The sequence below is a fragment of the Equus asinus genome, chromosome 25 (assembly GCF_041296235.1).
Source record: "Equus asinus isolate D_3611 breed Donkey chromosome 25, EquAss-T2T_v2, whole genome shotgun sequence".
Taxonomy (NCBI): domain Eukaryota; kingdom Metazoa; phylum Chordata; class Mammalia; order Perissodactyla; family Equidae; genus Equus; species Equus asinus.
In genome coordinates this window covers 18,868,966-18,881,976 of record NC_091814.1, presented here as the reverse complement: position 1 = coordinate 18,881,976, position 13,011 = coordinate 18,868,966, and the positions used below count along the sequence as shown (strand labels likewise).

Genomic DNA, 13,011 nt, shown 5'->3' with positions numbered 1-13,011 from the left:
TATGTGTTTTCCCCTGAGCAGGTGCTCTGGGCATATTTCAGGCAGTTGACATTCACTGAGTGCTTACTATGTACAAGGCACAGAGACTAACACTTGATATGAATGATCTCATTAATCCTCCAACAGCTCTCTGGGCAGATAGGTTCATTACACCCACTTCACAGCTGAGCAAGTGCCTCAGAGGAGTAGAATGACTTGTCCAAGATCCAAGGCTGACAAATTACAGAAAGGATTCGAACCCAGGTCAGTCTGGCCCCAAAGCACTTGGTCTTGTCCTGTACTTCTAACACAATCGTATTTGTAAAAACAGCTTTGCTGAGTACACCATGCAGTTCACCCACTTCAAGGGTCCAAATCAATGGCTTTAGTGTATTCACAGAGATGTGCAGCCATCAGGAGTCAATGTTAGGACACATTCTCCACCTCACAAAGAAACTTTGCGTCCCTCAGCTGTCACTGCCTTCTCCCTTCTTCCCCACCCTCTCGCAGCCCTGAACATCTGCTAATCTATTCTGGACTTCCATATGAGTGGAATCGCATCCTATATGGTCTTTGGTGTCTCATTTGTTTCACTTACATAATGTGTCAAGGTTTATCCATGTTGTAGCGTGTATCAGAACGTCATTCCTTTCAATGAGTGAATAATATTCCATTGGATGCATGTACAGCATTTTGGGTTCAATTTGTTTTGTTTGAGCAAAACTTAAACTAGTATTATCTATAAGCCACTAGCATTGGAGGTATTTCTGTTATATATAACCAAACTAATTTTTTTTGGTGAGGAGGATTGGCCCTGAGCTGATATTATACACTTGAAAGTTAAGAGAGTAGCTCAGAAATGTTATCATCACACGTGCAAAAAGCTGGTAATTATGTGAGGAGATGGAAGCATTACTATCCTCATTGTGGTAATCATTTTTCAGGGCATACATTTATCAAATCACCATGTTGTACATCTTAACATACATATGGTATATATCAGTAATATCTCTGTAAAGCAGGGGGAAAAGAACGTGTGTGGTAGTTAGCTTTGTGAGGTGTGATAACAAGTGATTTTTATTCTTCTGGACAATTTTCTCTGTTTTCTAAATTTTATATAATCAACATGGATTGTTCTCAGAAAAAAAAAAAAAACCATTCCTTTCACAAATTTTTATGTCCCTTGACTCACCAGGCAAGGTGAGTGTGAGCTGAGAGGATTCAAGAGGAGAGTGAGGATGGGAGGGGGCCGGGGGTGGGGAGAGGAGGGGCCACTGGTCTAACCTCATCAACAGACAGTCATGGACTCCTTGTGCCCGAGCTGGTTCTCCTGCCAGACCCTGATGCTGCAAATGAGCCTCCTTCTCGGTGAGCAGCAGAGCAGGTGGCGGGGGCTCCAGGCAGGTGTGGAGGAGGCTGAGGAGTCAGGTGGGAGCGGGAGCTGGGGCTTGCATGGTATTAAAACTCTGACTCCTCCAGCTTCTTTGAGGGTTGAGGGGGAGGAAAAGGGGGCTGGGGCTTTTCTGGGATGCCTGCAACTTCCTCAGGACAGGAAAACCTCCATCAAACCTCTACCTCAAAGGGCAGTTATTTGTCCTGCTCCATTGGGCTGCTGCCGCTGAGATCCTCAGACCAGTGTCTCATTTTCCACCTCCCTGTTTGGTGGGAACAAATCCACAGTCTCAGGTCCTTGTCTCCATCCGCTCCCCAGTGCCCAGCCTGCTTCCTTCTTCTCCTCCCAGGCTGAGGAGGGCATGTGTGGGGAGTGAGGGGTCAGAAAAGCTGCCACTGGCCATCATTAGGGACAGCTGAGCTGTGCCACCACCTGCAGAGATGGGGATGTGTGGCTTCAGGTGTGGGAGGGAAGTGGGGTCTTCCTCTCTCGCTCTGCTGGTGACCTTTCTGTGCGGTTACTGGTTGTTTCTGAGCTCTCCGTGGGGGTGGGGGTTATGCTGCAGGAGCTGCCTCGTGGGAACCAGGCTCGGACTTGGTGGCCTGGTCCCCTGCCCTTGTCCCCAGAACTTCCTTGTGGTGGAACGAGGGGCTGAATTCAGCAGTCATACCCGCTGGGTCGAAATTCTGCTTTTGCCACATATTGACCATAAAATTTTGGACAAATTGTAAATACCCTGGCAGAGTGGCTTTATCTTTCTGAGCTTCAATTCCTCACCTGGAAAATGGATACAATAATGCCTCACTCAAGGTGTTCTTGGGAGAGTAGGTGAAATTGTGCACTTTCCGACCGGTGTCTGAACAGGGACACAGATTCCTCATGTATACAGCATCACACATTTCTTGCTGGATAAAAACTTGCCCATGGCCACTGTAAAAAATGTGATGTCTCCTTGTTTCATAATCGACAGTGATATCGCGATCCAACAGTTGAAAACAGGAAAGGTTTCCCTCTGGGACGTGAGGCAGTTGTGGTAACACAGAGGTCGCACAGGTCCCTGCGCTCCCCACTGCCCTCCACCTCCTGCACTGTGGCGAACATCGTGGGAACCTTTGAAAAAGTCCATTCCCCCTTACCCATCAATAGGAGAAATATTACCACGATTGTTGATGATGAGCAGAGGATGTGAGGGACGAAGGTAAGGGAAAAAAAGGCAAGATAAATAAGCCTGAAAGACAGTCATCATCACAGGTAATCAAACAAATGCAAATGAAGAAAACTAGGTATTGTATTTTGCCTGTCACATCAGCACGGGTTTTTTTTTTTAATGTGAATACTCCATTTGACAATGGGACACTACAACAGGCACTCTCATATGTTGTAGGCAGCTTTTTAAATGAGTAAAAGCTTCTTGAGAGTACATTTGATGTGTCAGAAACATTTAAGCATTTATAATATTTATACCTGGGAGCCAGCCCAGTGGCGTAGTGGTTCAGTTTGTCTGCTCCACTGGTGGCCTGGCGGCCCAGTGGATCCTGGGTGCAGACCTACCACCACTTGACAAGCCACGCTGTGGTGGCATCCTACATAAATAGAGGAAGATTGGAACAGATGTTAGCTCAGGACCAATCTTCCTCACAATAAATAAGTAAACACATAAATACACAAATAAATAAATAAAATATTTCTACCTTTTCCTTGGTAACTCCACTTCTGGGAAAAACCTTCATGCAGAAGAAGCTTATGAACAAAGACATTCATTTTGGTCTATTTATAATAGTGAAAATATTGGAACCCAGTGAGAGGGTAAATGACATATGGGCCAGTTACAACATTAAGGTGGTGACAATGACAGCTCCAGGTAAGCCAGGTTGGGCGGGTGACTGAGAAGATGGAAAGGATTTGGTCAGAAGGGACAGGAATAAACATGTGCTGAGCATCTACCATAGGCAAGATCTGCACCTGGAGTGTTCCATACACTCTCTCATTGCAGCCTCACAGCACCATGTGTTTCCTGTGGGGCTGGGAGGGATACTGAGGCAGGGAGGACAGGACAACGGAAGACCCATTGCTAATGACCAGGCACTGTGACACATGGCAGGAATCTGGCTTTCTATGTAGCCCCACTGAGTAGATGACACCACCCTCATCTTAAGTTTGAGGAAACCAAGGCTCAGAGAGGCCAATGAACTTGCCTGAGAGCTCAGCACTACTACATCTTAGCCCAGGTATCTAAGAGCCCCAGGACCACGTTCTGCCTCAGACTGCAGAGAGCTGGGGACTCAGGCTGCATTGCCCTCCTCTCCTAACCCTCCCCACCCCCACTCCCACACCCAAACCTCTGAATTTTTTACTAAGCAGGGAGAGGAACCTATGCTATTTGACAGAAATTTCTCTCACAACTTCTGTTCCCGCCACTCCAGCCTCTAGGAAAATTATTCCTTTTATGTTTCTCAATAGGGAAACAGCTGCTCCCTTAGTGCCTTCCCCCATCTGAATTCTATTTCCTTTTTCTGCTCAAGGAATGCTATCATTTCCCGGTTAGGGTCATGGAGTCTGTGGGGTCAGTGAGCACTTTAAGGAGTCCTCCTGGGTCTTTTCTTTCTTGAGCTGTAGTTATGTCTATGCTGGCTCCTCTGGGAGTACTTCCACTGCTCTGCCATTGTAGCACTTGTCACCATTCTCAGAGAGCTGCATACATGGCAGGACCAGGGTGCAGAGGAAGCTGCCTCTGTCCCCAGCTGCCCTCTCTTTGTGTGCTATTGGTTGCCACACAACCACTGAGGGTGGTAAGTCCCTCAGAGCAGAAAATTCAGCTGTTACTGCCCCATCCAAGCTTGCATCAGCCTTACCAAATTCTAAGCAGATTGAGAGCAGCCACTACCAGGCTGCATGGGGTCTCATAGGACAGGGGAGGACAGGGAAGTGGGAGGGGCCCAGTGGCTCTAGCAACAATGTCCTTTCTATCCCTTAAACATTAACATAACCAAATTTCTTCCCTGTACATGCGTTTTGGATTAAAGCTGATTCAGGCAGCACTGGGTTCATGAATAACTCATTTTTACTAAGAATTGAAGTTGACTGAGCTAGTGAACTTTTGTCCTTTATTTAAAAGAATAATTTTTAAAACATTCAATGGATATAGCATCATGTCATCATATTTAATTTTAGTTCCTTAAAATTTTAGAAGGAAAAAATTTTATGGAAGTATATTTGCACGCATCCTCAAGGAGGGCACAGGATGTGTTGGTATATGAGAGATAGAAATGGCTGTAATCAAACTGCCCTTGGCCAGTTGTTCAGTCGTTATTGGATTTGGTCCTTCCTCTATCTTTTATCGTTCCAGAAGTGCACTGGGAAGAGAACTGGAAAGCAGGAACCTTGATCTCACAAAGACTGTGGCACCAACTTCTCTCCAGTGGTTTCTCTCAGTTTTCTTTTAAATTGGAACTCCATCTCCCTGTTCATAGTAAAGAATCTTTTCTGTAGCCTGTGAGAAATCACTTAATAAATTTATTTAAATATATGTTTAAATACAATAAATTTATTTAAATATAAGAGGAAAAGAGAGAGAGACAGAAAACAGGAGTCAGGCAGTTGGAGACCACACAGATACACAGATCTAGCTTTGCTGCTGTGTAAGCTCTGGCAGCTCTCTTTATTAAATCATTGGTCTTTGGAAATTCCCTCATTTTTACCTTTTCCTGAACCCTGGCCCCTTGCCTTCTATTCAGTGATTTAGGTCTATTGATGCAAATAATCCCTAATCAATCTTAAATCAAAATTGGGATGAGTTTATTATGAGCCACGTTTGAGGACTATAACCCAGGACCTACCTTCTCCAAGGAAGGAAGGGCACCAAAGAAGTGTACAGAGTGGATGTATACCATCTTGGGACAAAGAGCATACATCACATATGACAGGAATAGCCCTTTTCCTACTGTCACGAGGTGCTTAGCTGGCACAGCAGGATGGTGGTCAGCAGGTCAGTGGTCACAAGGTGAACACAGCAGAACAGAAATGAATCCTTAGTTCCAAGGAAAAGATGCTTATTTTTAAAGAAATGCTGGTATGGGGGCAAATTACATACCTATATTTAAGGGCATCATTCCTGTCTTTGGAACATAGTAAATGCTTAAAGCACATGTACAATGCCTGCTGAACAGGCCACACCAGGCCCTTTGGAAAAACAAGGTCAGGCTGAATTAGTTTTAAAGTAAATGCCTTCCTCATATACTATCACTTCTCATTTATTCATTGTTTTCCCCCTTTTTACCTATGATCTTTCAATAGAAAGCATTGATGATCAAAGTATGGTCCCTCAGTGCTAGGTGGTTGCTGCCTGCCCTGGGTGCATCACGTCCCTCAGTGCTAGGCTTTGATCTCATTTGTTGCCAAGTTATTGATGTTGGGGGGAAATGGACAAGCATAGTGGTATTTATTAACAAAGGACGCATTTCATGGGTTGCATAATTTTTCAATTAATTTAGATTGTCACACAAATGTTGTGCATATACTTCACGTGACTCCTCATGCTCACATTGTTTACAATTATAGAATGGGTACAAGAAAAATGTTGATAATTCAATATCTGAAAAGATTTGTTTTAAAATAAGTTATTTGGCATAGTCTTTATCGAAAAAGGAAGTTTGTCCAGGCTTGTAAGACTGATTGACCATCTCAAGTCACTCAGCAATCATTACTCTAGCCAGCATGCCACCCTACAACACTGAGCAAAGAAAACGGTAAGTACTTTGAATATTATGACTAATACAAGAATTCCAAGGAGTAATAGAAATAGGAACTGTAATCCAGGTCAAAAAAGGGAACCAATACCTGAAGGGGGCCAACCAAACAAATCAAGACTGGGTGTAGAATTACTTCAGGCATTCACCTATTTTTTTTTCCCGTGCTTTAGCAGAGATGACACATTGGAAGCTTCATCAGGTATAAGAACACAGCATTCAGTGTGAATGATTGTACACGTATCACCTTGGGATGTAGTTAGGACATCTAAGGCCATTCTATTTTGAAGGACAGCCTTTCTCATTAAAGACATTTTAGTGTTTAATAAGGCTATTTCTACTTGACTATCATTAAGATCTTGTTGAGTTAATTCAGTCAGGCCTTCTATATGTGATATGACATCTTCTTGCCCCAAGGAAAGAATAAATATAGCTACTAGGTGGCCATATCAGTAGGACACTGAATGACACCATCTGGCCTTAAAGAGAAGATTGGCAACAGATGTTAGCTCAGGGTGACTCCTTCCCTGTATCCAAGGGAAGCTCAGGGTGCAGTGTTTTAGCCATCTAGACAGTAGCCAAGGCCAGAGGTTTGTTTCACATAACCACTGAGTTCCATTAGGAGCCACCCAATAAAGGCCTGGCCTTCAAAATGAGTCTATTCCATATCAATCACTTTCTTTACGTATGATAGTATTCTGAAACCTTAAATAGAACAATTACAAAATACATGTATGGTTTAAGCATTACAAAGGTTTAAATGAGGAGATATAATCTTGGCAATACAGGCCTGGTCTGGAGTCTTGGGACAGCTGTCTACAACAGATGCCATCTTCTTCTCATCCTGGTTTGGAGATGTTTTCATTGGTCAGTTAAAGCTGGGTAACAGAAATAGGAACTGAAACCCACTCAGGTGGGGAAGACTTTTTTAATGAAAAATATGAATCCATGAGTCTATGCCTTTTGATTCCTCGGCACATGAATAGATTACAAGTACCTGGTGTGGTCCTTTCCAACAGGGCTGCCAAGAGTCTTTTCTCTGGTGTCTTTTCCAATGAATAAAATCTCCAGGGTGAAGTCCACAGTCCTTAAGGCTTTTGTCTCCCAGGAGCTCACTGGGAAAAGAATCAGCTGCAAACCTCTCACTTCTATTAACTGTCTCAATGAGACGTTAACAGTAATGTAGGATATCTCCTTTACGCAGAATTGGTTCATACATTCCTTCATCTAATTGCATATGCTGTCCAGTTATTATCTCCAAAGGGGACAACTGAAGTTTACCAAAGGGTGTAGATCTAAGGTTAAGGAGCACTTAGACGAAGATCTTTTGGCCATGAGAGATTGAATGCTTCCAAAAGCTTTGCCAATTGAGTTTTTATTGTGCCATTAGTTCTAGGGTTGTATTATTGGCCAAATGTCACCAATAGATTTAATTTCTTGTCCGGTGAAATGAGTTCCCTGGTCACTGTGTAACTCAGAAGGATTTCCTGTAACAGGAATTATTCTTTCCAATAATAATTTACCTACAGTCATCACTTCTGCAAGGAAAGGCCTCAACCCAGTGTGAGAACATACAGATGACTACAAGATATATTTATCATTGATATCATGGCATTTGAACAAAGCCCAATTGCCATACCTCAAAGGGTCCCTGAGGAAGGGAAAGTGGCCTTGTGACCCATGAAATAGTTTCCCTGGATAATATTTTGGGCATATAGCACAACGAGTATAGGCTTTATGAGCCACTGTGGGAGAAAGTTTCCAAGAATTGTTTTCCCCATGAAATCATCTTTTCAGATGCCCAGTGAGTTAATTGGTTGTATGCTGGAGCAGTGGCAATTGTGCTCCAGTAGGCACTATGGTTTCTGGGTGTTTTTTTTATTGAACCCAAACCACATCTGTGCAGTGGTGTCAAAAATTCCCTGTTTTTATTGCCACATTTCCTTCTGTTCTTCCGTGGCAATTTCTTGAACCTGGGGAAGGAAGTCTTTTACTGGCTTAGTACAGTGAATAGGAAGTAGCGGGCATTCTCGAGGCTGGACAGCATATCCAGCTGGATAATGTCCTTGCTTATCATTTATTTAAGACCTATCTGTAAACCAAATTAGATAAGCGAATGCTGTCATGGTCATTTTCCTCTTGTTGTGCTGGAAGCAAGGTAGCGGGGTTAAGAGAGTGAGTTGAATAATATTTACCTGCACAATGTGACCTAAGAAGGCTTATCAGCATTTACTTGACAATGCTTCTCATACAACTTAGCATAACAAACAAGCCTAATTAGTTTAGTATCTTCCTCTTTATAGGAAGAGAGGGCACATTTCTTTGAGAGGGCCCAGGGGCCCTCTGAAAACTAGCAGAGAAATTTTTAAGTCAAGAGAAAGACTTCATTAGGATATGAAATTGGGGGAGCTTGTGCAAAATATCAAAAGGTTAAAACACTTGGTCAAACAACATCAATTGTTTGCTGAACTGTGTTGCTGCGAAACAATGGTCGCTGTGAAACAGTGCTTTAGTTATCCATTTAGCCAAAGTGAGACTCACTCAAAAGTAAAGAAAACCTTTTATAATCTCTTAACCAAGAGTGGACTAAAAGTTCAGCAAAAGTACCCTTTTAAGAAAGAGAAAACCGAATTCTAATTTTTGTGCTAGCTTACTTTTGACATTAAACCTTACTTATTCAATTAAATTCATATTAATCTTGGCCAACTTGACAATGCACAAAATTCTTCCCTCAGGGTTCCTCATCCACAAATCCTCCATAACTTTCTTTTTACATTCAGAATTTATCACGTGCCTTCTTTCCTTCCTAGTACTTTAGGACAAATTTATCTTTCTTAACAAAACAAATGAAAATACTTCCATGCTTTATACCTTCTTTACTGAAAACATACATCTTACTTTCCTGGAACACAAAGGTGTTTTCCTTATTAAATTTTAGTAGCCTTAATCACATATATTAATTAGAATTTTTAACCCTCAAAAACCATAATTTTTAGTGAAAACTAAGAAGTAAGCAATTATAAAGTGTATTTTACATTAGCATTCTGTGGCTTGGAAAACTTATAAATACTTTTATAATTTCTAGACACATGCTACTTCATAGTATAATTTTTAAATAAAATTAAAACATGGTTGCTAATAGACCCAAGCATCTTTTGATTTCTCTCTACTAACACAAAAGTAAATAAACTATATTTAATAATTAATGTCTAATATTTTATCTCATTTTGGAATGATCTAGATACTCAATAAATTTTATCATTTAACTCAGTTAGCAAAACACTAAGCTTTCAAGTTTCCAAAAAGTTTTGAAATTATTTTAAGTACATACAGCATAATAAAGAATTATTGTTAAAAAGTTCACCCAAGATTTTTATCTTTTTCACATCTATTTAGTTTACTTGTTTCCATGTTGAGAACTCTGGAAATGTGTTTATTTTAATCAAACCAGCAAACTTAAGTAAGCTTTCTTTTACCGAAGGTGATTTTATGTCATGTTAGCTTGAAAGACGTTTGGGTTTTTCTCCATTACATTTATAAAAGCACTTACTTTAAGCCAATTAAATAGAGCTCTTTGGAGATTACACCATCCAGAGGTAAAACATCACACATACATAACACACATATGGATACACACACACAACACTCCACAGCTACTCTTTTAAGATTACTGCCATGAATCAGGTACAGTAATGTAAGGCTCACTAGTTATGAAAGAATAATTGAACCCAAATTTAGTTCTAAGCTTTTTCCACTACAACTCGTGGAGAAGACACTCAAGATTCTAGATTTGGGGAGAAAGTGCTCTTATGGCCGTTTTTCTTGCCTTTTTTACTTTTTTTTTCTTCACTCTTACGAATTGGTGTTGGACTAGCTAGTAGTTACTGGAGAGATGATAAGCCTTTTGAGATAAGGGAAATGAGTGGAACCTCAACTGCCTCTAGAGCTGCATTCCTAGTCTTGCAAGGACTTGTTTTTTAAGGACAGTTTCTCTTAATTACTCAGAAATTGAGTTGTAACCTAAATGACACTATAGGTGGATCTAGCTGTCCAACTACATCAGCCCTAATTTGCTTTCTTCCCTGTGGGTGTTTAGTTTGATTTTAACTTAGGGAAGAAGAGCTAGAAAGAAAATCCCCATCAGGCTTTGAATATCAGCTTCCAGTTTGGCTGAATTTCTGATCATAAGTTGCCAAATCTTTTCAAGTGTCTTGTCAGGTTTCAGCCAGGACAACCAGTAACTACCTGGTGGTATTGAACCATTCCAGTAATCTTTAACATAGAGGTTTCCCAGAAAGTGTCTCAGAGTCTCATTAACTCAGGGAGTAGATACAGGGGTGTCTGTAAAGCCATGACCTGATATATTTTCCTTTAGTTACCTTTTATAACTTAATTTTTATTAGCTTTTAGCAACAAAACTTTCAATAAGGTTATTTTGGAGTTTAAAGTCTTTGCTTTTAAGTGTACTTCTTAAGTGATCTTGGATAATCAGAACATTCCTTCTGATGGCCACTGTAATTCCCCGGAGGCTGGCAGCTGTTTGGGGGGACCCTCAGCATCCAATGGAATGCAACCCGCATTTCTGTCCGACCATCTCTGACCAAAAAATGGGGTGCAACCGCATTTTCGTCTGACTGTATTTTGGGACCCCAACCAGACGATTATTAAGCCAAGCCCTCAGGATACAAAACAAGTTTGGTAAGATTTTGCTCTTCTTCATAAATATTTACAGCTTCTGAAAGTTTAATCTTCAGCAATTGTGCTGGATGGTGGCAAGCTCGGCTGTTTAAAAATTTCTCTATTACCTGGCTCTTAAAAAGGAGCCCCACAGTAGCCATTGTAACTTTAAATTATCCCAGGTTATCTTGCCAGCCATTTCCTGCAATCCCCTTTTCGAGAAGCACTTGCAAGTTTCAGCATGAAGCCAGCTGCAGTTCTGAGAGGAGGCAGCCCATTCGGGAATTGGGTGGCTTTTAGAAACTCAATTTACCATTTTTCTTTCAGTTTAATTTTACTATAACTGAACTAAGGACAGTGTAGTGGGTCAGAAATGTGAGTGTTACTTCCTAAAGAAAGGTCACAAATACTCTCTACGTGATTCAAGATCTCCCACTATTGCTCTAAAACTCCAGTGGGGGCTTTGATCACTGGAAGACCACTCCTAATACGCCTGGAGGAGCCTTTAATTAATTAATGTGAATGATAGTGGGTCGTGCATCATGAGGATTGATCCTCTGACAATTCCAAGAGGGTCTGAGTCACCTGAAAATGCCTTTCAGCTGGAAGGAGCTGGTGTCCTGTTCTTTGGAACTGAACATGTTCAGACTCTCATTTCTCAATCAAGCAGTTTGTTCAGATTTTATAAACACAATTCTTTCCAACTTAAAGCCAAATTAAAAAGGTCAGTCTGCCCCATTCACTCCACATTACCCCCTAGCCTCCCCTGACCTGGGAAATTCCCATTAGGTTTCTCCTTCCTAGCAAATTCCCCTAGAGTCCTCTTACCTAGGGTGTGTACCAGTACCCCCTAAGACACCTAGTCTTAAGGCTTGTATAAACTCTGGACCATTGACTTAAAATCAGAAGGTCAGAGTTCAGAAGATCTCACCAGGGTCACCTGAAGAATGCAATGATCCAGGGGGCTCCGCGGGCCCCTATTGGTACTGAATGCCAGTTGAGTGGAGGTTCCAGGTGGTCTCCAGTGCATTTCTCTGAAATCCTGCTGTGACTACAAGAAGAAATGTCGATGCAAGAATCCATAATCAATCTATAAATCAAAATTGGGGTGAGTTTATTATGAGCCAGTTTTGAGGACTATAGCCAGGACTTCCTTCTCCAAGGAAGAAAGAGCACCAAAGAAAGAGCATCATCCTTGCCTGTGGGACATTGTAAATGTTTAAAGCAGATGTACAATGAATGCTCAACAGGCCATGTCAAGCTCTTTTGGAAACAGAAGTTCAGGCCAAATTAGTTGTAAACCAAATGGCTTCCTCTTATACTCCAATATAGACTATTGCTTTTCACTTATTCATCAGGTCCCTGTTTTAAAAACCAAACATTGCTTGGGGAAACAAACAGTCTCCTACTTCAGAATTTTTTTCTGAAACAGATGAAACCCCTGATTTATTGCCACGAGCACACAAGCATGATTGAGTGGCTCCAATCTTTCCAAAAACCCTCCCACAAAAGCCTAAATGCACAAAAGAAGAAATGAGACAGCAGGAAAAAAGAACACACATACAAAGGAAGTTAAGGAAAAACCATTTTGCTTAACTCTATACAAATATATGGAAAACTGAGATGAAATGGATAATTTTCTAGGAAAATATAATTTACCAATACTGACTCCAGAAGAGAAACATAATCTAAACAGATAAATTACCTGCTATGGAAAAACACACTCCTCTGTTTCTCCTTTACTCTCACACGACTACCACGCTACTTCTGGCACTAGATGTGTGTGTTCCTTTCCCCTCACAGAGCAATTTTGTGATTTCTCAGACACCAGCTGGGTGTCCTACAATTTTACTCAGTTCTAACACTGTCTTCCTGCAGTTTGTGTCAGATCCCACAGGTTTAGGGCTCAGCCCCACAAGACTGTCATCCCCCGACTTCAGACGCCAGTCAGGAGTCCAGGTTGTTACCGACTGGCTTCTGACTGGTGGCCTAAACATCGGAGGTTCCCATGAGCTCCTGGTCAGGTTGAAGGAATTTGCTAGAGCAGCTCACAGAACAATGGGAAAATAGTTTACTTGCTAGATTCTTGGTGTATTATAAAAAGATATAACTCATGAAAAGCCAGACCGAAGAGATGCACAGGGCAAGGTATGTGGAAAGGGTGTGGAGCTTCCACGCCCTCTGCAGGTGGGCCACCCTCCAGCACCTCCTTGTGCT

General features: G+C 41.6%; 2 protein-coding genes across 5 annotated transcripts in view; one reads left to right on the top strand and one right to left on the bottom strand.

Moving 5' to 3' along the window:
- Positions 1 to 13,011, bottom strand: part of LOC106825753 (SLAM family member 9-like) — a 52,452-nt gene that overhangs the window by 32,499 nt on the left and 6,942 nt on the right. The gene's annotated exons all lie outside the window — the stretch shown is intronic.
- LOC139042008 (uncharacterized) overlaps positions 964 to 13,011 on the top strand; it is a 28,660-nt gene continuing 16,612 nt past the window's right edge. The window contains exon 1 of one of the 2 annotated variants that reach the window (XM_070497430.1): positions 964 to 1,347. In XM_070497430.1, coding sequence (XP_070353531.1) covers positions 1,281 to 1,347 — 67 coding nt within the window. In that variant the 5' untranslated portion in view covers positions 964 to 1,280. The remainder of the gene's footprint in view (positions 1,348 to 13,011) is intronic. The other variant, XM_070497431.1, reaches the window with a different exon arrangement.